The sequence below is a fragment of the Engraulis encrasicolus genome, chromosome 14, assembly GCF_034702125.1.
Source record: "Engraulis encrasicolus isolate BLACKSEA-1 chromosome 14, IST_EnEncr_1.0, whole genome shotgun sequence".
NCBI classification, from domain to species: Eukaryota; Metazoa; Chordata; class Actinopteri; order Clupeiformes; family Engraulidae; genus Engraulis; species Engraulis encrasicolus.
Window position 1 is genome coordinate 29,273,052 of NC_085870.1, and position 26,095 is coordinate 29,299,146.

At 42.7% G+C, this 26,095-nt stretch overlaps 1 protein-coding gene and 1 long non-coding RNA gene across 2 annotated transcripts in view; one reads left to right on the plus strand and one right to left on the minus strand.

Annotated features, from left to right (window-relative positions):
• LOC134462371 (uncharacterized) overlaps nucleotides 1–26,095 on the plus strand; it is a 61,277-nt gene that overhangs the window by 20,713 nt on the left and 14,469 nt on the right. The gene's annotated exons all lie outside the window — the stretch shown is intronic.
• cdk18 (cyclin dependent kinase 18) overlaps nucleotides 1–26,095 on the minus strand; it is a 58,082-nt gene that overhangs the window by 13,943 nt on the left and 18,044 nt on the right. Inside the window, exons 2-4 of the mRNA XM_063215362.1 lie at nucleotides 16,741–16,871; nucleotides 2,579–2,718; nucleotides 207–338 (exon numbers count right to left, since the gene is read on the minus strand). Of these exons, the coding sequence (XP_063071432.1) occupies nucleotides 207–338; nucleotides 2,579–2,718; nucleotides 16,741–16,858 (390 nt within the window). The 5' untranslated portion in view covers nucleotides 16,859–16,871. The remainder of the gene's footprint in view (nucleotides 1–206; nucleotides 339–2,578; nucleotides 2,719–16,740; nucleotides 16,872–26,095) is intronic.

The window sequence follows — 26,095 nt, forward strand, 5'->3', positions numbered from 1 at the left end:
AGACAGTACAGACAGTACAGACAAAATGACTCATGGTCACATTCATTACCAATACCAACATGAGATCATATTAAAAATATACAAGTGTGGGCATGTACACAGCCGCACCCTTGACCATCCAAACCATCATCTGCACCAGGCAGAATTCATGTTAACATTCACATCATTGCACACACTGTACAGTGTACATAATACAGTATACTGACCAGCGAGGCCCGTCTGGACATGCGGCTGAGTGGTTTGCAGGGCTCTGGGCTCTCCGCTTGTTGCTGTAGCTTCCTCAGGAACTCCGGCGGCAGGCGGATGTCCATAGGCAGAGACATCCGCTTCGTCATGTCCTGTCGAGTCAGGGGTGGAAACATTAATAATAATGTCTTAAAGGCCCTGATGAAGGCCAACTTCACCCTGCCACCTTAAATATCCCCCGTCCCCCAAACTACATCTCACTGAAAAGAACTTCTACTTCCTACACGCATTATTGTAATCCCCTTTACACATTGGGGTAGCCTAGTGTACAGCACATGTGTTGGATAACACACATGAGTATCCTGCAGCAAGCGTATCACCAGCCTAAAGAGGGTCAAGTTCAAATAGCTTAATTGCAGAAAGCCTCAGGACTGTTTGGTGTTTCTATGAAACATGACAGCATTGTTCTAATGTCATGCACAATCATGAATCAATTCAAGATTCATGAATTCATGATGAATTGAACATTCATGATTCAAACACGCTAACAAGAATTCTTGATTTTTATTTCCCCACCACCTGGCCCTTCCCCTCAATTCAGATGATTTGCATCCACCGTTATTAATGTTTGTATTACAGTAAGCTTAACTGTTTAATAGAGAAAAAAACAAACCATGAGCCTCAAAAATGTTAACAGTCAAAAAGGAGTAAATGCATCAACACTTGTAGACGTGACTAAAGAGACAAATCCCCGATGTCTGCGTTTGAGGTACACTGAAAGCCTGCCATCCTCCCTGCCACCCTGACACTAAAAATAAGGACACTCCTTGTGCCATTGACCTGAAAAGCCTGTCCTCCCCATGTCTCCTGTTCCCCACTGCGACAGGAGACACAGGAAGAGGAAAGGAGAGGTTGAGGTGTGCGTGCGTGCGTGCGTGCGTGCGTGCGTGCGTGCGTGCGTGCGTGCGTGCGTGCGTGCGTGCGTGCGTGCGTGCGTGCGTGCGTACGTGCGTGCGTGCGTGCGTGCGTGCGTGCGTGCGTGTCTGGTGATGGATGGGGGTGGTGGTGGTGGTGGGGGGTGTAGCCTCAAAATAAAACATTGTTTTTCGCCCTTCACACCTGATCAGAGTCGGCCGAACAGCTGGTAATAGTAGGGAGGGCGGATAAGTGAGTAAAAAATGAGAAAGATGACTCTCACTTCTCAGTGTGTAGGCAGGCAGATTAATTGAAGTTGCAACAGCTGTGTCTCAGAGGAAGGCGTTGGCAATGTGAGGAATTAAATGGGCATGAGAGGAAAGAGGGCTCCCCCCACCTTTCAGAGCAAAGGTTTTAGCAGTTCATATAGCAAACTGGATATAGATGCAGCCATGTAGCCAGTATGACATACATCTCTGTGACATGAGCTGCCACATGCTGTATAGCATTCTCTCTCTCTCTCTCTCTCTCTCCAGTGCCCGTCTGTGTATTGTTCTTATACGCTTGAGCTTCCCTGAATTTGTGATGATGAAAAATTACACATTTCTGTGTCCAAGCATCCGTACCCAGTCTACCGCAATTCACCTAAGGTACTCCAACATGTACAGAATTGAAAATACTATACAATTAAACAGACAAGAACGTTGTCCATTCTCCATGCTTCTGAAAGGGACAATCCTGTGCAACAAAGGGCATGATGGTGCATGTAAACATTAAAAATGAAAGCTTGTTCAGAGATTCTGTTGGCATAGAAACGTTAGTCCACACACCTGTGAAATAATAAACACCAAAAAGAAGACACCTGTGCTGCAAATTTGATGATGATTATGAGCTTTCATTTTTAATGTTTCCTCTTATAAAAGATTGGCTTGTTTTCTATTGTAGTGTGTGCACAGCTCCATCAGTCTGAGGGGAATTATGTCTTTAGGAAGATGTTGCTTCTACTAGATCTGCTGAAGAGTTCAGTAAGAACTATATCAGTGAAGTGTAATATGCCCTCATGTCAGGATGATACTCTCACCCAGTACTGAAAGACCATTGCGTTTTTTTCCTGTTGACTGTGTGTGGGTGAGTGACTATGGGGTATTTAGCAATGTAGCTTTATGCACATCCCACCTCGCTGAGGCCAGGTGCAGGACAAAAAACAAATCAATGAGAGAGCCTGAAGACAAAACATTGTATGTTTTGAATACATTTAATCGGTTGGCGTGTCAGTGTGTGGACCTTGACTGCCATCATATCAGGCTCTCTCATCGATACACTACCTTTCCTGAACTAGATGGGTTGAAGCATATATTTTGAATTAACTTTATCGGTTGTAGTTTCAATTGCCTATGCAGACCTCTCTCTCTCTCTCTCTCTCTCTCTCTCTCTCTCTCTCTCTCTCTCTCTCTCTCTCGTGTGGGTGACTACTGACCTCCATGGAGAAGCGTCGGAGTTGGTGTTTGCTACGGTAGTACTGGTGGGTGGGAGAGTGACCTTCGTCCTCCGCTGCCTCTTGCCCAGGCTCCGGCTCCGGATGCAGTGACGGCAGACCCAGGCTGTTGGGCGCCAGATCTGAGGGTCAAAACAAAACCAACAACAACCCAACTTCAATTTTCATTCACAACTTCTGAGTAATGAGAAAAAGTGATATGAAGAGAACAGGACAGCACTCCGAGTTGTGTATTTTTATTGGCCGTCAGACGTATCGGTCTTTTAACCTTCTTCAGTGTCTGGCAAAACGACACTGAAGAAGGTTAAGACCGAAATGTCTGACGGGCAATAACGTACACAACTTAGAGTGCTGTCCTGTTCTTTTTATATTTTACAATTCTTAAGGAATGAGCACCCAGTTGCTTTTGACTTTGGTTGAGTTAAGCGTGTTATACAACTTAGTTTAATGACAAAAATACTCCTCCATGACTGAGGTACCCTGAGCATACAGTAATACCGTCCCGCCGCACTGCTCCCTCAACCGTATCTCACTCATTTCGTGAAGTATTCACGAAAAAAATAGATGAATTTTCGTGGTGCATTCACGTTATTGCCCGCCTTTCGTAAAGTCTTCACGAAAATAATAGATTAATTTTCACGCTGCCTATTCACTTGAATTGCCCGACTGTTGCCTAGCGACCTACTAGTTTGATGCCCTTTCGGTAGCCTACCATCACATGGTAATCAAACATTTCAAACAAGCAATTTAGGGTTAGGTTTAGGGTCAAGGTTAGGGTTAAGGTTAGGGTTAGGGTTAGGGTTAGGGTTAGGTTTAGGGTTAAGTAGGGTTAAGGTTAGGGTTAGGTTTAGGTTTAGGTTTAGGGGACATAAGGCGTAAGTACCGAAAGGGTGTCGAATTAGTGAGTCCCGAGTGTATCAGCAGTGTTCTGTCAGCACCCCCTCCCCGCCCCTGCAGACGTTTGGATAACCATAGCAGCAGCGGGGCAATTCAAGTGAATAGGCAGCGTGAAAATTAATCTATTATTTTCGTGAAGACTTTACGAAAGGCGGGCAATAACGTGAATGCACCACGAAAATGACTCTATTATTTTCGTGAAGACTTTACGAAAGGCGTGAGATAGGGCTCGCTCCCTTGAGGCGCCATTGGGGGCTGCCTCCTTGCACGGATGAGGCATAAATGCAATATCGTTGTGTGCAGTGTGCAGTGAACACTTGTGTGCTGTGGAGTGCTGTGTCACAATGACAATGGGAGTTGGAGTTTCCCAGGTGGGCTTTCGGTTTTCGCTTTCACAAAAAGTGTAATCTGTCTGAGGGTCAAAATAACAACAGCCAAACTTCCAAGTTTCACAGCGAAAAAGAGCAATCTAACTCAACAAGGAGATCTGATTATAATGTTAAGCTGTTCTCTTCCCAGACTGCATGCCCTGATTTCCTTTCTTTTCTGCCAGAAATCTTGGGCATACTGTTTTGTTGGAATGAACAAAAATGAGATGCCACATAATTGGTTTTGCACGCGGCAGCATTGGAGGAGTTTTAGTGATATCTGGGGAGAGCTATCATAACCATATTGAGGGTGTCGTGCACAGAATGGAACTGATCTTGATGGTAATATCTAAACTCAGCACCACACGATAAACAATATTATCAATTCTGCCAACACCTCGCGGCTTAGCATTCTGAGATCTCCATTTTCTTTTTGCAGCACTCCCCCGCCTACAGATAAGACTTCCAGATTCTTGCACTATTATGGCAGGATGTCCAGTCATCACATTGCATTACTTCCTCAGGGAAATGAAATATTTTGATTCTGCAACTTCCTAAAAAACGTTATCTAAACTTCAGCCAAAACTTTTTTTTCATCTAAAACTTACGTTATTATTCTTGGCGTGGCATCCGTCTGTCTCTCTTCCGTCTGTCCAGTTTAATGAGGAGACGGTTTCATTAGTGCTGACATATGTCTGTATAATTAGCGAATAAAACCTCATCTGCCAGCTGATTGATCCGGTGACACTATGGGCAGTGGGGCTGACCCAGCCATATGTCCACAGACAGTTGCCTTCACTAGACTGGGCCCAGGAAGCAATTAACACAGCACATATCAATTACCACGCCATTACCAACACTGCACTTTCACTGTCATTTGTATGAATGTGTGTCAATGCTCTGGCCCTTTGCCGTATTGCCGTAGTGCCACATACACACACACACACAACGGCTATCAAGAACAAATCTAATTACATTTCCATTACTTTGCAGCTGACATTGCCTTCCCCGAGGCAATTACAGATGGCAGCAGGATGACACTGCTGTCTGTCAACCTGCCGACACGCTTTCCTCACCCACTCACTCCCACCACTAATGTGACCCCCCACCCCCCCAAAGTTTCCACTTTGCTTCCTGTTTTGCAAAGAGGCTAGCTAGATACGTTTCAAAATGGCTGTTCCAATCTGTCACTTGGAATTTTGTCTGGTGTGTCTGTCAGACCTCAGCTCAGGAGACACAGATCAACTCATCTCTCTCTTGTGTCATGTGTGTGTGTGTGTGTGTGTGTGTGGAGAGAGAGAGAGAGAGAGAGAGAGAGAGAGAGAGAGAGAGAGAGAGAGAGAGAGAGAGAGAGAGAGAGAGAGAGAGAGAGAGAGAGAGAGAGAGAGAGAGAGAGAGAGAGAGATCCCCATGGTGGAGAGGTATAATTAAGATCAAACTCATTATGGGTCCTGCAGCTGTCCGTTGAGGTGTTTGTGTCACATCAAGCCTCAACACATCGCCCATTAAAATATCCGTCCTTCTCTTCCATCGCTTTCTCCCTCTCTCCAATTCGTCTGTGATCTGTCAGGCAGACAGAGATTGCTATCAAAAGGCACTGATTGCGATGCAAACATTACCATCAATTGGTTTGATTAGACTTTGGCTACATTGCCCGTACAACGCTTGAAGTGAAATGAAACACGGTGACACGAGAGGCTGATATGGAGCCTGAGGAGAGATAAGAATCCAGTTCTTCCCTTTCCTTCTCTCCACTCCTCAACAGCCACTTTGTGGCTGGCTGCACATGTCTTCATGGACGTCTTGACGTCCTCCATAGAGAGCCAACAAGCTCTGTTGCATTGCATGTGAAGTGAAAGTGAAAGCCCAACTAGGAAACTCAAACTCCCATTGTTATTGTGACATAGCACTCTACAGCACACAAGTGCACACTGTGTGCACATACTGTGCACACATTTATGCCTCACCCGTGCAAGGGGGCAGCCCCCAATAGCGCCTGAAAGGGAGCAGTGCGGCGGGATGGTTGCATGCTCAGGGTACCTTAGTCATGGAGAAGGATGGGGGAGAGCACTGGTTAATTACTCCCCCCACCAACCTGGCAGGTCGGGAGTCGAACCGGCAACCTTTGGGCTGCAAGTCTGACGCTCTAACCCTGGGGTGGGTATGCCTCATAGGACCCATACTACCAAGTGCAGCATCTGTGGTCCTTTGTGCTCTGCTGCCCCCAACTAGTCACTCCCCACCTCACCTCAGGTGTGCCCCCCCCCCTTTCCTCCTCCCACCATTCTCTTTCTACTCTGTTTCCTCCATGCTCCACCACCACGACCACCAGACAGACCCCAACCAGTCATGCACTCCCAGCCCATCCTCCCCTCCATCCTTCAGCTCCTGATCAAAGCCAGATCCTATTCATGTCATGGCCAGGTGCCGATGCTGGACGGTGCGCTGAGCTTCTACAATACTGTGTGTCAGCTAAGAGGAGAAACAGAGAGGCATACAATGCACTGTAATGAATTAACTCTGAGCCAAATGTTCCTGCACCTATTGAAGTAGAAGATAGTACGTGCATTGCACAAATGCAGATGTTCATTTACATTGGGGGAGAAAGGAGAATACTAAAGGCAGAATGTGGAGGCCGAGTGTGCATAATAAGTGTGGCTTTTTGATAGAGACATCAGCGACAGTGATAACAAAACAAAACAAAAGCTTCTCTTGCGAGAAGGTGAAGGGAAGAAGAGAATAGTCATTACAGTATTTGTAAACTGAATAATGCATTCTGAGTGTGTGTGCACCGTGGATAAACCATCCCTCGGTTTCCCCAAGAAAAGGCAGAACACAACCATTTCCACACCAGACACTTTTATCCCCCTCACCCCACCCCTTTTTCATGCTCTGCATGGGGACAAAAGATCACCCACTCGCCTTTATGTCAAAGGCAATATTCAAAGCACAGAGGGGACCTGGCGCCCTGATCAAAAGCTTCCTTGCCACCTCACTCCGTGCTTAATTAGGCTAATTCCAAACCCACCTCCACACGCTATTGAGAAATGTGGAGGGAAATAATGAGCCATTCAAGAACGCAATTAACCGCCGGCGAACAGCTCCCAAAATCCTCAGAATACTAAAATCAGTGGCTGATTTCATTTTAGATGATTGAAGGAAATATGTTTTCAAACTCGGAAGCCATAGACATAGACACATCCACATAGGAACAACAAGGTGTATTAAATGTAGGCTACAGTTTGTGTACAGTCTATAGTGTAGCATATTTTGGAGTGTATTATAGACTACTTACCACATACAGTAATCTATAAGCTTTGTTAAATGGGCCAATGACATTTTGACGTCAGGTGGTAAAACCACAACTAATGCCCTTAAATTAATTAGTAATTGGTAATTAATGTACAGCAATGAATATCCTTCTTAGATAATCCACTAAAAACACAAAGCTAATTTAATTCATACAATAGTGCCATTATCCATTAGCTATTAGCTAACACCCCGACATGTGCTTCTCCTAAAACGTCCTTCACCCAAATGACAATATACAGTAGACTGTTTAAGTCTTGCTGTAAGGTCTTTGGTGATAAAGCTTCATGTGTTCAGGACCCAGCCTTGGTTCAGTTGCCTGTTGCAATTTAATTACTGGTTGCTATGGGGACCAACAAGATGAACAAAGGCAATGTCAGAATGTGGGAGGGGTGGGAGAATGGCCACAGCTTGGTTAGGCACTAATGCAGTTGCCTTCACACACCTCCATTTACTGCCTGTGTTGCCCCTGTGTCTCCCTCACACTTTGAATCTAAGTCACTCACAAACACAAGATTCTCAAATCTCTCTCTCTCTCTCTCTCTCTCTCTCTCTCTCTCTCTCTCTCTCTCTCATTCGCATACCCGCTGTTTAATTTATTCATCTACTCATCCATCCACTCACCCACACAAAAGATCAGAGTGATTGTGCAGTATTGAAACTTGTCTAGTCTACAGTAACTCAGAGAGAAACAGGCAGGCAATATCCACCCACACATTCATAAAAGATGAAGCGACAGAGGTTGAGAGAGTGGTAAATTCACCTTGTATGCTTCAACCTGACATACGTATAAGGCTTTCAGGTGTGGAAATGATCCCACATGTGACTGGATAGAAAGAGTGCGAGTGTGTATGCACTATGTGTTTCGTGCGTTCGTGAGTGCGTGCGTGTGTGTGTGCGTGCGTGCGTGCGTGCGTGCTGTCCTCCCTTCATTCACACTTACAAAGAACAAAAGTCTGCATCGTGAATAACACAGCAGCGCAGCAAGACGACTTTCATCTTACACACAGTAATTGGGGTCAGTAAAGGCAAACCATGCACATTGCACTCCCATCTCTCCCTCCTCTTCTCCTCACGCTTTCTTCCTACAGTACACTCACCCTTACCCTCCTGTCTCAGTCCTTTCTTTTTGTCCACCTCTTCATATGATGTAAAATTCATAGATGTAAAAGCATAGACAGTGCCTCACATAACGGTATGTACTCATTTTTAGCTGCTATGGCTCTCCCTTTCACATACCACACACATACATACATTACTGGACACACATGCGTACACACACACACACACACACACACACACACACACACACACACACACACACACACACACACACACACACACACACACACACACACACACACACACACAATGCACAGACTCTGACAGGCGCACACACAATGCACAGACACAGACAGACGCACACGCGGTTCAAATATAGGCTCTTCGACTTCGACTGGCTCACCACCACCCACAGCTGTAAAGCAGGAAAAGACAATCCAGTAAATAGGCCACAAGGGATCGATGATGTGGGTCCCCTGAGAGCGCCATCAGCTCTAAAAGTTTGTATGTAGAGAGAGAGAGAGAGAGAGAGAGAGAGAGAGAGAGAGAGAGAGAGACAGACAGAGAGAGGGAGAGAGGGAGAGAGAGAGAGAGAGAGAGAGAGAGAGAGAGAGAGAGAGAGAGAGAGATTTTGTGTGTATGTACAGTACATGTAACATCTATGTATGCACAGTATGTAACTATGTAACATGACTACACTTGTTCAATACAAACTAATGGGCATGGCCAGAATCAAGTTTATTTTTCTATTTGCATGGAGGTGGGCACGTTTCATCAGTAATAGACTCAAACGTATGACAAGAACCTGCTGTCTAGTCAGCTGACGGTTTTATCCACTTGCTTGGATTTTGTGCCCTTGATGTCACTGTTTAGGAGAACATACTGCACTGATTCTTGAAAGTTTGGCAAAAACATGTCCCTGCAGTAAAATATTAATTCTGTTGAAAATCAACTAAATTTTCACAAACAAAATGAACCGTAATGGCCAAGGGGTCTGTCACACGAATACATTTTTGTTTGAAATATTTAAGTGTAATTTTATTACTTTTCATGGCCATAAACCTGTCCACACCCTGTAAAAACGCCTGTCCCAAGGACTGGCATCATCATTTCAATTGACTTAAAATACAAAAATCACTAACAGAATTGAACAATATCACCATGATGTGGAAGACCATATTAAAGTGGTTCTACAGATGTGCACATAGTGGATGTAAAACAATATTTACTATTATTTACTGATTGCTCAAAATGTGTCCAGCATATTGGTCACCACCGTCAGATTTTTTCTAAAAGACAATAAAATCAGGTATGCACAAGGTAATTTTCATTACTGAGGACCCCTTTTCAAACCTTTAGCTCTACTGCCTACTTCACCATCACTGAAGCTCCTGTAAGTTTATTATTTTTTCCTCAATTTGTTAATTTGTTTGGACACTGGTACTGTCCCAACCATAAACTGTCAACACCGTCGGGGGTTTTAATAGTATTGTATTACATTAATGTTAATAAATATATATTTTTTCAGAAAAGGTATGAAGCACCCAAGAAACAGAGCGAAAATGAAATGGCTAATGTGAACAAACAATGCATAATATTTAAAAGAGTGCTTTTTTGTCTCACACCGTCAGATGTCACCACCGTCAGATTTTGTTCTGCTCATCATGTTGTTCCATATTATACTAAATTGTGCTGGTTAATGAAACATTACTAGGCATTTTAGTAATAATTGTGATCCAAAATGATACTCTAGCCACCACTGAGGTGCATTTGGAGGTTTTTTTGTCAGAAAACCTGACGGTGGTGACATCTGATGGAGTTCACCAAAAAACACATGTTTTACGTGTTTTTGACATGTTTTAAGAATATGCATACAATAAGTATCTACAGTTATGTTGAATTGTTAAAGTAATTCACTTTACGTGTGTTTTTACTTCTAATTCTGTCTGCCGCTGTTGACAAAACAAGAAAGAGCCCATTTTATGAAAAATGTTAAACATGGGGAGCTTGGCCAATGCATTCACTGCACAGCCAAGACCTACATCTATGATAATACACCTCTATATTTTGGATTTGAACAACTTAAAAGCTGTTTTTACCACATTTTCAACAACCAGTGGCTTACTTCCTAGATAATTTAACTAATGAAGTAAAAACACATGCTCATACTGTGCACACACAAAAATAAAGTGTTTATGCAAGATGCCATTGACTTGAGAGGGCTATTTATTTTGCTAAATGCAGGTACTAATTAGGCCACTTTCACCACTCTCAGATTACTGTCACCACTGTCAGTTCTTAAGTCAGCACCGTAAGAAGGAGTTTTTGACATTTTAAAGGAATGTGCTTACAACATTTTCCTTAGGAGTTGTTGAAATATCAAAGTAATAGCCAATTTAAGCCTACACGAATATTTGTGAAATTACAAAAAAATGTTTGTTGTATTTAGGCGTTAAGTAAGCATCGTATGACGGTACATATTTTAAAATTAGAACACATGAAACAGTATTAAAATAGAACAAAAGTGAATTTTCAACATTTAAAGGCATATGTGTGAACCAAAAAATACACATAATCACTTAAAAACTCCAGATACATATGCAACCAAATCAATACAATTTTAATAACTTTTAATTGTGTCTGACGGTGTTGACAAAAAACAAGGTATGATCGGAGAAAAGCCTGATTTCTGAAAAAAATACATAATGGGGAGATTGGCCTTGTGCATTTCTGAAAAGCCAAGACCTTAGTCTACGAGGATATACCATATCATTTTGTAATTCACTTTGTTTTTTTCTGTCAACATTACAACCTGTTTTAGCCACTTTCTCAAGAATCAGTGACAACTTAATTTACAAAGCATATAAAACAATTCTGATATACACACACGATAAGATATGTTCTCCTAGAAAGTAGGTAGTTCGGTGTACAGAAACCATGGAAACCTTTTCAACATCCAGCCGAGAAATATATTACTTTGTAGGTTCTAACCATGCACTGCACTACTCCAATGGGATCTCCAATGTTACAACAGTCCTAGCCACTTAACATTTTGGTATTCCTGTCTGCCCACGGAGCCAAATGTTTGACAACAGCGGGAAAACCATGTATAAGATCTAGTATAAGTGATGGGACCTTGAGGGTAAACATTTGAATGATGCTGTCTGGATTTAGAGCCTTCAGCAAATGATGACAAGTACAATCAAGAACATGTCTAAACATCCACATCACCATCTCTGTCTGACCATGTGTGCATGCATGTGTGTATGTGTGTGTGTGAGAGAGAGTGTCTGCGTTTAGCAGGATTGTCTGTGTATTTGAGTGATTGTACAAAGTATAGGCTACTGTACATTCCTATATGGCTATGATAGCATCTCCGCAGACAAGTAGGCCTATAGTGCAGCTGGTAATCAACCTGCCCCTGAACAATAATGTCTGTGAACAGCTGAAGGGTGTCTGATGTGCACGCGGTCTGATCCCCAGCGTGTGCTATACTTTGACACTTCATCTTACCCCGCTGCTCCGGGCTTATGGAACTCTTTATAGCCTCACCACCTCTGATCTTCCCCCCCCCGCACCAGCTACACTTGCATTTCATACACCTGCAGACGCTGTCAATATGTGTGATATATTTAGCCTCAGCAATCTACAGAGAGAAAGAAAGAAAGAAAGAAAGAAAGAAAGAAAGAAAGAAAGAAAGAAAGAAAGAAAGAAAGAAAGAAAGAAAGAAAGAAAGAAAGAAAGAAAGAAAGAAAGAAAAAGATTCCCTGAGCCTCATAACAAATCCTTTATTAGATGGTCCAATCCTGCAAAGTACTCTGAACTCTGTTACTGATTTTTGAAGCATATAGTTAAACATTTGAAGGCACTGATGAGAGCTGTGGAGTCTGCTGGCTAAATATAAAGCCTTAGTTTCTTCAGTAAGAGACAAGCGCTCTCTCTAGGTAGGAACAGTGTGACCACGTCATGTCAATCTTTCATGGTATAGTGCGCCAAGTTGATGTTGCCTATGGTGCACTCTGCAGTCTTGCTTGATGTGCATGTACAATTTTGTTGTACAAGTTGTTCAATTTTTTTCTAGGTATTTGTTAATTTCATGTAGTTTTTTAGGATTATTCATAGACAGTACAAAAGTATTGAGAAGTAGTAGTAGTAGTACCCTGATCCTTCATTTATTTGCTTTTGTCATAACGTTTCACTGTGGGCAGGACCACATAATCAGCATGACTATTTAATGTAGTTGTTAGCATTCAAACAATACATCTTAAGCCAATTATTTGAACCTTCAGGGTTGTTCGTTTGTTTTTATGCCTAATTATTGAGACAAATTTGTCAGGCATATGTGCTATTATTTTTCACACTCGGTAGCTCTCCCACACACAGCAGGGCTTAGGAATGATAGGGCAGCAACATCACAGAGATTTAAAATGATTCCTTTTATAGGCTGTCCACATAGTTTTTAAACACTCCTGTGCGCCTCTGGTGAAATATATTGCAGAATGCAATTGCCTGCCACATCATGAGCCTTTTCTTACGGTTTCCTTGACATGAAAGATGACAAAGATCAGCCCTGATTAACATAAAATGTTCATCTCACACCACTTTGATTCGCCTGGTCATGTCTTTTCATCTTTTCAAGTAGTTCCAAACTCTTACAGCTGCTACTAATTATACATTTTGGATCAGCAATTTTAATTAACACTTTTGGACAGATCTTGTCAATACCACAACTTTGGTGTTCTAAACATTCTGGGTTCAGCCTGCCAGCTAGTAGACTAGTCTTAATTTACTGTTGGAGTACCAATAGTTGATTTGGATAATCTAATTAAGCCTACTCATTATTTTTACTTTATTTTTACTGGAGTCTTTAAATCCTAGTTAGTTATTCAGTGTCTCCAAAGTCATACTGTTCAGGTAGCAGATATTCAGCCAAATGTGCGTGTGCCTTCTGTACATTTAGCTCTTGGCAACCAGCGCATGCTATTTTTACCAATCAGCACAACCGTTTCATTGCATGGCATTTTGAGTGAGTATGCTGATTAGAATGCTTTGCATAGTTGAATATTGGCATTCAGCTCTGTAGACAACCCCACATTTTTGCCTGTCAAGAGCTGGAACCTAATTTGGGGTTTGGGGAGAGGGGGAATGAGTTGTGTTTGTGGGGTGATTCCATAAAACCTTCAGGTGCTCATCGGTATCCAAAGTTGCAAACTTGGAGTAGAGAGAGAGGGTCTGAGGCATTCTGAAGTTCGTATTAAATGTCAGCCCTGAATGTATTGACTATCAATGGTGTCCATGTACTAAGAAAGGACTTTTAATACGGATTTAAGAGTGCCTCGGACCTCCTCTTTCTACTTGAAGTTTGCAACTTTAGATACCGATGAGCACCTGAAGGTTTTATGGAATCACCCCACAAGACGCAACTCATTCCCCCTCTCCCCAAACCCCAATTAGGTTCCAGCTCTTGACAGGCAAAATACGAGATCTGTTCCATTAAACTGGACAACAGAACTACATAACAAAACAGATGCACAATTGGAAATGGCAAACGTCACATGGCCAGGAATTTTTTAATGCCAATTTTTTTTCCCTACCCGCTACTGTGTTACTGCCGTGCTGAATGATGGAAATAATGGAACTTCTACCTGCCAGTCCCTCTGCAGTGCCACCCCTGTTCCACACTCCACCCACCCAATTCCAGTCTCACTGCCACCCCTGTTCCCCTCTCCAAACACCACCCCATCCATCCCACCTCTCCACTACTCATCCCAATCCCATCCCACACACACACACACACACACACACACACACTCTCTCTCACACACACTCACACATTCACACACTCCAGTCTGCTGCCTGCTCTGTTCTGACCTTCCCCTCTCCTCCAGCTGTCCACATCTCTGCCTCCCTGGCATAAAACAGTCCCGGCGCCAGCAGGATAAACCAATCAGGGCCACAGTGCTGAATGCAGTGTGTGTGTGTGTGTGTGTGTGTGTGTGTGTGTGTGTGTGTGTGTGTGTGTGTGTGTGTGTGTGTGTGTGTGTGTGTGTGTGTGTGTGGGAGTGGGGGGGCGGGTGGTGTTGGGGGTTAAACAGGGAGTGGGGCGCTGTACACACTGATTTGATGGAGGGGAGGATGGGACAACCCAAGAGGGGCAGGGGGATGAGGGGAAGGGGGAAGGTGCAAGCTGCAGCCTCAAATGGAAAGAAACAGCTGTGAAGCCCCTGAGCGTGCAGCCAGCCACTGTTCTATTCTCATCTTTGTACATAGACAGACAGACAGAGAGAGAGAAAGATGGATGCAGTGATGAACAGATGAATGAAACAATTGTCACACAGTACATTTTGCTGGGTTGATTCTTGTGGACCAAACACTTGTGGACAAAATGCAATAGTGTTGAATTACAATCTGTACACAGTACATGGTGAATTAACACACATCCAGCACTAACAGTTGAATTCAACACCCTTATATTTGGTCCTACTATCTTAGGTGTTGATTAACACTATAAAAATGTACTGCAAGTCTCCATGTTCTAACCTTAGAGACAGAGACAGGCAGAGGCTCTCTGGAGATGTCCCCTAACTCTTCACCTCAATATGGCTTCTCAGGGGGGGAGTGGCCAGACAGACTTAAACACACACATAATTCTTTCTCCATTTGAGAGTGCAATAGGATTATGATTGAAGAAGGTGGGATCATTTTGGGAGAGATTGTGGAATATGAAGTTCAGGGAAAAAATGGGAGCTGAATTTGGAGGATGTTCAGTGACTAATGGCAGATTAGTTCCAAAATCCAAAATATATGTGTATCTGAGATGATTTTACCTATTGCTTAAAAAACTATTCTTTAAAGGAACCTTTTGAAAGATCCATCCTTTTTGCAGTTTTTCCAAGTATTAAACATGAATGTGCATACCTCTCCTATACTATAGGAATATACTTGGGTCATTTCACGTGAAATCAGACACTTTGGGACCCGACCGACACAGATTTCAATCATACTTGCTGTGCCTGTTTAGTAGCAAATTAGCACCCCAGAACTGCATTTGTGTGAATCTGACACCAATATTAAGGGAGAAACAGACTAGCGAATGTTTACATATGAGGGTAGGACACTATGCATTCAGCCTTGATTATATCAGTCAGTGTAAGACACAAAAAGATGTCCGTGGTGTTATTTGAAAGCTCTTTTCTGGCTCTGCAAATGACACAAACAGCATGGAATACAACAACCCTCAGAATATGAATTATCATAAATTTAAATGTTTAAAATTGAATATCAAAAATATGGCATCATTCAAATCATCTAGTAATAATATGGTAATACCATAGTAATACCACATGACGGCATGTCTATCGGAATAGGCCTATGTGATGGATGGAGATGGTCCATGAGGATGCAGGGAGTTCAGTTTCACCTCTCCAGTGCTCGGCATACATTCCTCAACACATGCTAGCCACTAGTTGCCATCATATACAGCTACAACATACCCTTTGATGCTTGAACATTTAGAAAATTCCTTTACTGGGCTTATTCTTTCAACCCTGCCTTCTCTGAATGCTTAAAATGGTCTAGCTTCCACTGTGTCCATTGGCAATGGCAGAAGCTGTGTAGTTTTTGAGTACCTGGAATAGGGACCGACGAGGGTGCAGGGCCCACCGGGAAAATGCCCGTTATGCCAGATGGCCAGTCCAGCCCTGTCCCTGACACTACTCTATTACTACTTCATTACACCTCATTTAAACCTTTATGTCCCATTATCTCTGAAATGAATAAAGAACCAAACACCCCATTTCAGGTTTTGGACCTTACAGGCTATGTTTAGACAAGAAACCAGCCATTTTAAAATATAAGTTTTTTTTTATATTCAATTTTTAATTTTTCAATGTATCATAATTCATATTCTGAAGGTTGTTGTATACCATGCTGTGTGTGTGATTTGTAAAGCCAGAAAAGAGCTTTCAAACAACACCTCAGACATCCTTTTGTGACTTACACTGACTGATATAATCAAGGCTGAATGCATAGTGTCCTACCCTCATATGTAAGCCTTTGCTAGTCTGTTTCTCCCTTAATATTGGTGTCAGATTCACACAAATACAGTTCTGGGGTGCTACCTTGCTCCTTAACAGGCACAGCAAATATGATTGAAATCTGTGTCGGTCGAGTCCCAAAGTATCTGATTTCACGTGAAATGACCCACTTGCTCTATTCCTATGATTTCTGGGAGTGCTGCTATTTCTATGATGTTACACAGTGTCAAAATAGCCAAGGAAATCATGTGCTGCGTTGTCCAGCGAAAGCCAAGCTTGTGCCAAACCTATCCAAGCAGCCATGCTAAGCGTGTGTGTGTGTGTGTGTGTGTGTGTGTGTGTGTGTGTGTGTGTGTGTGTGTGTGTGTGTGTGTGTGTGTGTGTGTGTGTGTGTGTGTGTGTGTGTGTGTGTGTGTGTGTGTGTGTACACTGCAAAGTTGACATGCTGGTTGCTGGGATGGATGGACCTTACCTTCACTGTGTCGGATGTTGAGCTGGTTGATCTGCTCTGTGAACTCATTCTCCTCGATGGTCTCTGTTCTGGGCACAGACAGGGAAAAGCGCCGCTTGAAGTTCTTCATTTTGTTCATGTCGCTGCAGATTCTGTGAGGGCGATAAAATGCACAGAGAGCAAGGAGAAAGAAAAATAAGTCAAGATGGAAAAAGTTTTCTTTTTTCCATGTTTGTCTCTGATCTTAGTTACTCTCCGCAACTTCCGCTGACGTACTTTTTTGCCCATCCTCACCATGGATGTTTTGTTAAAAAGTTAATGGTCTTGGTAGGGTTGCTGAACATTAACTCAAAGTGTTTCCTGCTTGCTTCTTCCTATATAACACTACTGTACAGTTGGCAGAACCAAGCACACATCATTCTCATTCTCATTCTCATCATTACAGCAGCTTCACTGCCTATGTTGCCCACATGGTTAACAAGGGCTATGGAAGTTATTAGAAACAGTTTCTAGAAGAACAGCCATCAAGATGTCAAAAGTGTTTTCCCCGCTGTGCTGTGGTGGCATCGTGACATGGCTGACAAATCTGAGTCCAGAGTCCCTTTTGTTTCTTACTGTACTGTATCTTGTAATACTAAACTCCTTTGCCTCATCAATTAAATGCTTTTAGTGTTGTGTAATTTTACATCATCTTTAAACAGTAGGCCCACACAAAGTGAAAGAAACGAATTAAGAAACAATGCATGTTCACAAACCAAATGCCATAATCCTGTAATCCTTAATCCCATTCTGTAATTGGCTCCACTGGAGTTGCTTATTTAAAAAAAGTAGGAAATGACGATTGTATACTTACTGTGAAATTCTCGTAAAGAATCTTTAAAATATAAACACACAGACTGAAACCCCAATGATCTTTTATTTGGCTTGTATAATTAGTACTTCTAAGGCCTTGACTGTTTGGTATGTGTATGCTTGCTGACCCATGACTGTCCGGCCCAGAGCAGGTTTGTAACCCATGGTTGCCTTGAACTGTAATGCTAACTCTAACTTGAAATTGTCAAATAGCGGACCAGCTAATACAATACAATACGATACAAAACAATGCAACATGTATATGGCGCAGTATCAAAACTATGAAGTTGAATTCAAAGCGCTTTCAAAATACACATTCACATTCCCACATTCACACCCCAGCTCTGGAGGCTGCCGCACAGCGCAAATTGTCAGGGGTTCACACACATACACACACGCACATACACAAATAAAGACTATAATAAAAGTCCTTAAAGAAAAACTACAATGGAAACAATCATAACATAGCCTAAGTTAATAGCATCAAGACCTATATGGCCAACAAATAATAGAGGTGGGGGAAGGCATGCCTGCCTGGCGCCTGACAACAGGTGGATGAACGGACATTAAGTATGCATCTTAGCACCACAGTGAAAACGGGAAAAGGAATATGCAATTAGCCAAACTCCCTAGTGGCATTGATATATTTACATGAACACTTATCAGAGCGCTTATCAGAGACCTACTTTTACTCTGTTGCAAGTTCATGAAGTAGGCTACATGAACTTTAAAATGTCCAGTCACAGGCAATGTGGCATAGGCATATGAGTAACTCCTGACTCTCCACACCTTAAGCGAGTAGTCTGATTGACACAAAGTGTCATGACACCTGAAAGCTGATTTAACGGCATAACTTGCCCAGTTTAATTGAAACCGGTGAACCTGAACACAAGACTGCCATGCCGTAGGGCGCACAGTCAGTGAATGTGTTACTACTACTGAGAAATGCTGTCCACTTGTCTGTCTGGCCAGTCCACCAACTACACACACACACACACACATACACATACAGTACACATACACCTCTCTGAATTTACACCCACTAACCTCCGCTCATTAAGAGGCTTTCTCTCCATATGATTCACACACTCTCCTTTCTTCTGTCACGATGCCCTTTTCCTTTTCATTACTTTTTCCGTCTCTTCCCCACCATGCTGCAGAGCTGAGCAGTGGATCAGGCTGTTGCTAAGGAATCCCCCCCCACCCTTTACACACACACACACACACACACACACACACACACACACACACACACACACACACACACACACACACACACACACACACACACACACACACACACACACACACGCTCGCGCACGCGCGCACACACGCACACACGCACACACAAACCCACAAACCCACACACCCTTGCCCCCACGTCTCTTCCCTGTGGATGAAGCTGCTGTATGTTTGTACTGACGAAGAGGCTATGTGTGCCTGGCTAATGATTCTAAGATCAGAGACGTGGCTAGGCTACCTAGGTCACCTGTAGAAATAGCCCTCATCACCAATTAGCATCAAACCTGTGGCTTTTTGTCCTCTGTTTGGAAGGAGGAAAAGGACAGTTTAAAGGAAGCGTGGTGTGATGTCCCATTTGCCGTTTTCACAGTTAAGTCAGAGCAAAATGACTTCACTCTCTGCCATGATGTTCCAAATATGTTTTGTTTTTGTAGCATGCGCTGTAGTAAGTAAGAGTAAGCGAGAGTTTGAATTACTGTGGGACCTCACTGATCTGGAGAATTATTTCATGTTCCATGGGGATTTTTACCTACAGGTGTCTGGGACAAGTATGGGCTCAATTTGTGCGCCCAACTATGCCAATCTCTTTGTTGTTTTTTTTTAAGCAAATTTTGTCATGAATCCTGAAAAAAATACTCATCTAAGAGCATTAAGTGGTTTAGATGTATAGATGATGTATGGGCATTGTACCAAGGGTCAGTTGATGAATTGCAGGATTTTTTTCAGCTACTGAACAGTTTTGATAGTAACTTACTTACAGTTCACTATGGAATATAGCCACGAGAAGGTGCACTTCCTTGATATGTGGGTTTTTAAAGCAGATGGTAAACTATCCACCACACTCTACAGAAAAGACACTGATAAAAATTCCCTCCTCATGGCAAACAGCTTTCATCCAACACCTCTAAAAAGGGGGCTCCCCAAAAGCCAGTTTTATGGACTTAGGCGGATATGCCAGACGTTGTTGAAAAAGCAGAGGAGATGAAGGGGAGGTTCCGAGAGCGAGGCTATCCAGAGGCGTGGATTCCCCGCAATAATAAGTCGTTTCCGATTAAGAGTGTGATAACTTGTAATTCCACACACATAGTATACACCCTAACATGCCCGTGTGGTCTCGTATATGTGGGTAAGACCACACGCCAGCTGAAGCAATGGATAAGTGAGCACAAAAGCACTATACGTCGTAATGACAGGGACTATCCCGTTGCAACCCATTTCAACGACTTGAAACATGACATCTCGACACTACGCTTCTGTGGTATTGAACATGTTCGGCTACCAAGGAGAGGTGGAAATCCCGACCTGCTCCTAAAGCGGCGTGAGGCTTATTGGATTTACACCCTACAAACACTGACACCAAAGGGATTAAATGACGAGTTCAATTTGAATGTGATGCTTTAAGTTTTCTGCCCTTTTTTTGTAAATACCATATAGGATCCACGTTTTGTTTTCAAAAAATGTCTTTATTTTGTATAAGAAAATGTCATTACTTTGGAAGGAAATGACTTTATTTTGTATCCTTTTTATTATTTTTTTAGATTTTGATGATGGTGAATACTTAATACAAGCGGTGTATGGCTTCTTGACTGAAGAGACAGGCGTCTACCCACTCCAAACAGGTTGCGCAATGGATAGGCGATGTGGCAATCTTCTTCAATGGAGTGACGTGACCTGCGCAACAGGACCTGATTGGTCCAAGCTAGTCAACCAAACTTTTCAAATGCAATTATAATAGAAAGGTACAAACAAAAATAAAATAATAAATTGCTTATCCCACTACAAAAGCACGTCTAACCGCTCTGTCAAACTCCTGAGTTCGCCCTCTTTAGCAGCATGGTGTTATCCGTCATGCTGGTGCTAATTAGGGCTGTAATGATACACTCAACTCACGTTCGGTTTGTATCACGATTTTTGACCTACAGTCCGATACAGCCCACGATTTCACAAATGTTAACATTATAAAATATAATAATGACTAAAAACTATGTTAATTCATAGGTAGAATAGGTTACAGGAGTCTACTAATACTAGTTTAAATGTAATAATGAGGATGATTTGAAGCTTTGAAGCACTATCACCCATTTCATAAGGTTGTTGTCTGGACTAATGGGTAATAAAACTTTGAAAGGGCGTATCACGATACTGCTTCCTTGTATCACGATACAGTGTCGTGACTCTGTGTATCACGATTTCTCGGTTCGATACAATATCGTTACAGCCCTAGTGCTAATGTATGCCCTGTCATGAGCGAAGGAAAAAGCCCTCTGGATTTCAAAAGGCTCTTGGCACCCCATGATGATGATGCGCCCCCACCCCCCACACACTTCATAAACCAATCTGTTCCCATGATCCTTTTCAGGTACTGACCCTGTGCCAAGCATGTCACCGCCTCCTCAGGCGCTGGCGACAGGTAACAGCACCCTCCCCAGAGACGGCAAAGCACAGCTCCAGAGCTCAGGCAGGGAGCATCCTGGAGGATTCTCCAGTACAGCTGTGAAGTGTTGCTCAGAGAGGTTGAGAGGAGAAGAGAGGAGAGGTGGGAGTGGGTGTGCTTTGTTCGCTGACACACTTGTGCCTTTTTGTACGCCATAAATAGAATCTAAGTACGAAGTCGTTCTCGGTTCCATTGCTGAAAGTCACAGTTGTTATGGAGGCAAAAAAAAGATTTTCATCTTTTCTGAATTCACATTATGAACAGATTGCAGGCACCACAGCAGAGATTGTTCCTTCTAACACAGCGTCTTTATAATATAGACTGTGGCTGAGTAGCTATCAACAGGAAGATTATGTGAGATTGCAAAGAAGGTTGGGAGTGAGACAAAGAGAAGGAGAGATAAAAAACACTTACACTGCATTCAAATTGCGAGGGTCAGTGATTGCACACAGATCTACAAAGCGGGCCTGAACCTACAGTACATCCTTACTCTTAGCAGAAACCATGCAGCTATAATACTAGCCAGTGTGTTCTACCTTATACGTTACAGAACTGTGAAAAAAAATCAAAGATTCGCATACTGAGCTTTTGCTGTTCATTCCTAGAGTGCACAGGCATGGGTATTGATAACTCTACAATGAACATGTTCATCTCTGACCATTCTAGTACCCGTCATTTTTACATACAGTATGTAGCCTATGGTACCCTGGCTTTCTCCCTCACGGCATTTGCATCTGTCTGGCCCCGAAGGCAATTACATGTGGCGGTATAAGTGGTGCCCGAAATAGAAGCGCAGACAAGGACCAGTATTGGAGGCGACAAAAAAGCCAGTATGACTCAGTGAGCATAGTCAAGGATTGCACTGGCAGAAGGTGATCTCTCTCTCTCTCTCTCTCTCTCTCTCTCTCTCTCTCTCTCTCTCTCTCTCTCTCTCTCTCTCTCTCTCACTGACTGGCAGAGTTGGATGACATTTATATATTGACAGTGAATCTATTAATAAGAGACGTGTTGTGCAGCCAGTGGCGTGATAGTGGCATATGGTGATGAAGTTGACTCACATGTAGAGGTTTCAAATATGAAGGGGTGGAGCGGGGTACTTTACAAAACGTATCCTTTATTTTAAAATCCCTCTGATTTTGTTTTAGTGGATGAAGACATGATGGTTGGTTCAGTCAGACCACACCATTCTCAGTTACTTCCTCACAATTTAACATCCCACCCCAGGCCTATGTGAAAAGACAGTCACGTCAGAAAACTGGCCACACTACAACAACATGGAAACGTCATTCAACGGCCAATAAAAAATGACATGGCAGTGTTTTTTGCCGGACTGTATGCTGATTGGTCATGTTATCTGACAACATAAGTTTTACATATGGCAAGACCAGGCTACATTGATGCAAAGACCAGAGACTTTCACAAAGTCAGAATTGAAGATTGTATACAGCTGCTGGCTGACTCCAGTGCTTTTGAAATGAAATGTGTTGGGGTTGAGTTTGCAAAGGTTGCAAAATGCAATGTACAGACTGCCCAATCTTTTCCCAAGGATGAATGATCTGTGACTGCACCAACCCTTGCTGTCTGTGTTCTTGGCATGTGGTTATAGAATGTTGAGTGATGTCATGGGCTCCTTGACATTCTGCATTCTGAGGTTGTAGCTCTTGCTTTCATCTCTCTACACTTCAGCACAACACATGTTGGAACTATTTGTACCGCTACAGGACTCTGGTGTTCCATTTCAAAGCCTTATTTATCTGCATGCAGTTCTTAATGGTGTTGAGTGGCGTAGTACTTGTAGATGATAAGCCTTTGCGGTGACCTGCTTAGTCACAACATTTCATTTAATTAGCACAATGGTTTAACACACAACTATACTTTTTCTCAATATTCCTTTGATTTATTGTTTACGTTGTTGCTAATATCAACAGTCAGGCCTGCAAGTTTTGTCGCGACATTAGAAAATCATTGATTTTATGTAATTGCTATTTCACACATGCTGCATTAGCTGTTAATCTGATTGTTTGGATCTTGTAAATGATTAGTTGCTTCCAACACTATGTCACAATAGCCTCAAGCTTAGTCCATTACAGTATTTTGTTCCAAATGAACCTACTGTAATCTAGTGCAGTGTTTCCTTAGCCTGATTATCATGACTTTCAAATCTCTTCGAGACTTGGTCTGACCAAGAGCATAACAACGTTCTTAAAAGGCACGGTTGACCCACCTCCCTTGGTTTGCTACTGGCCGAGGGCAGAAAAGGCTTTAAGTTTAAACCAAACTTTTTCTTAGTCCCAACAGAACGTCTCTGCTTAAACCACATCACTGCCTTGAACACACCTCTACCCAGGACCTTTGGAGATGCTCAAAGTTAATTGTGACTGCGCCCTATACATTACTTTATCATTACATACCCACTGCAATTGTGCACCCCTAATGGTATACCTTACATGCCCTTGTTTGGGAATCACTGGTCAAGTTCTCTGAAAACATAAGAGTACAGTCAGAGAGAGTAGATAAGACAGCGGTTCCATTGGCCCATTGTTTCCGGGTTCTACAATTGCAAGGGGGAGGGGGGGGAAATCACCCTTTAGGCAGACCTAAGGACTGTTCTATTCATTGCAGGAGTATTATGACACGCCCCTTTAGGCAGACCGGAACCTGGTCACATTAGCTACCCATAGAAACCTATTATGTTGGCATATCTCTATATACTTAAAGAATCTCTGGTACAGTGGTCCTAATAACCTGTTACATTAGTGATGAATGATGATAATGTATCTCTGTGGCATACACAGCCTAAGCTGCTCTGTATAATCATATAGAAGCCAGAGTCCAGGGTTATAACTGGTATAAGTAGGCAATATCTTCCTTCCTTCCTTTCATCCTTCCTTTCATCCTTCCTTCCTTCCTTCCTTCCTTCCTTCCTTCCTTCCTTCCTTCCTTCCTTCCGCCGTTCCTCTCTTCTGGCACATTGGCCATGGTCCAAATTTGTCTCCTCTCCTAGAAGCCTGCTCTTTGATCACTTTCATACCAGTTTAAGACAAAATATGTGTCTGCAAAGGCGGAACATGACAAACTAGAAGAGAATAAGAGGGCAGTCTGGATGGATGGCTTCAAGAGGAGGAAGAACTGTCTCAAGCTAGTGCAGTAGTTAGCTCCCCTTTCTGGCTTTATGAAGTTGCTGTTTAGGTAAGGCTGTGTTAAATACCTGCCACATTGCTTTTCCAAATTTCATTTTCATTTATTTTATCATCCTAACAAAAAAGTGTTTTAGTGCCTGTCCCCATGGCTATTTAGGTATTGTTATGGCAAACCAGATTTCTTATTTTCCATTTGTCTTCAAGCTATTAGTAAATTATTTTCCTGTGTTTATGGTTGTCTTCTATCAACTCATTAAACACAATGAGCTCCCACACAAAAGCAAATTGAGGATGGAAACCCGATATAAGATTCTTTATTATTAGTGATTTAGAATGCTATTAAACAGAGTGTTCTATTAAATTTCTATTCTTATCACATTTGGTAGGAGGTGAGCAAAGAAGGTGGACAGAGAAGAGCCGAGCTGCCATCCAACTGCACCAAAATCCTCGATTACCACCTCAAGTCAAAATGATAATGTTATTAAGTTCCTCAAACCTATAAGTTGTTAACCAAAGCATACTTTGTTAGCATATTGGTTTCGAATGGTTGGTTTCAAATTGTTTAAAAAGACATTGCTAAGCTTAAAGAGTACTAAATGTGCTTTACAATATTTTTCAGGCAGACATTTTAATCCTAAGCGCCTTTCAACAGGCAGCACAATTTGCAGCGTAAGCACAGTGTTGCAACACAGTGTTACAAATTGTGTTACAAATTAAGGTGCAGAGTAGCATGATACAGAGTACAGAGTAAGTGTATGTATCCCAAACTCTTCCTTTCCTTTCCTTTCCTTTCCTTTCCTTTCCTTTCCTTTCCTTTCCTTTCCTTTCCTTTCCTTTCCTTTCCAGATCTTCTCGAACCCGTGGCCTCAAAGCAACTGGGTGCTAAACATAATTCTTGGTGGGGGTCATCCCTATGTTCCCCGGGTCCTATGTTCCCCGCTGCTTCTCAAGTAGACTACTGCCACATGGGGAGCAGGGGTTGTTGTTAAGGTTAGGGTTAGGGTTTGGGTTAGGCTGCCCCCATGCGCAAACTTGACATGGAATACGCATGGCAACTGTTCATGCAAGAAATATGCATGCACAAGCATCCTGGGAACTTATCTCCTTGTCAGATACTGTACAATGCGGGGAACATAGGGCCCTTTTTTTAGAAAAAGCGTGCACAGCACTCACAGTAAAACCGGCAACTTGAGTGGTACTGTACTAGAAATTGTTTTCATACATAACCTTTACATACATTTGACTTGCCCTCATACTATAGCAAATATGTTTTGCAATTTACCATACCTTTAAGCACTACTGCCAAGCCATTAGTTTCTAGGGTTCTTCTACTGCACAGCGCAGAAGCAGCAGTCTACCATTACTGCAGTCCTACTACAACAGTTGGGTTTTCACATCTAGTCTACGTGGTTGTTTCATATGTCTGCTGTCAAAAGTGTGCACTTGCCACCTCTGCACCATAACCACTTTGCAAGTCAGTCGTCAGGCTCAGCAGCCCCATTTTCAACGTTTAACACCACCAGCCCTCTATTCAGCTTAGCATGTTTGGGGACAGCACATCCCTAACACGTACACGTACATGACAGCGAGCGACATATTCAGATCGCAGCTAGCTTGTCAGTGCGATGTCTCAGAGGCACACATCTGTCATCCTCCAGCACTGACGCCACAGTATGACATCCCACTGTGTTTGACATGTCCTATGACA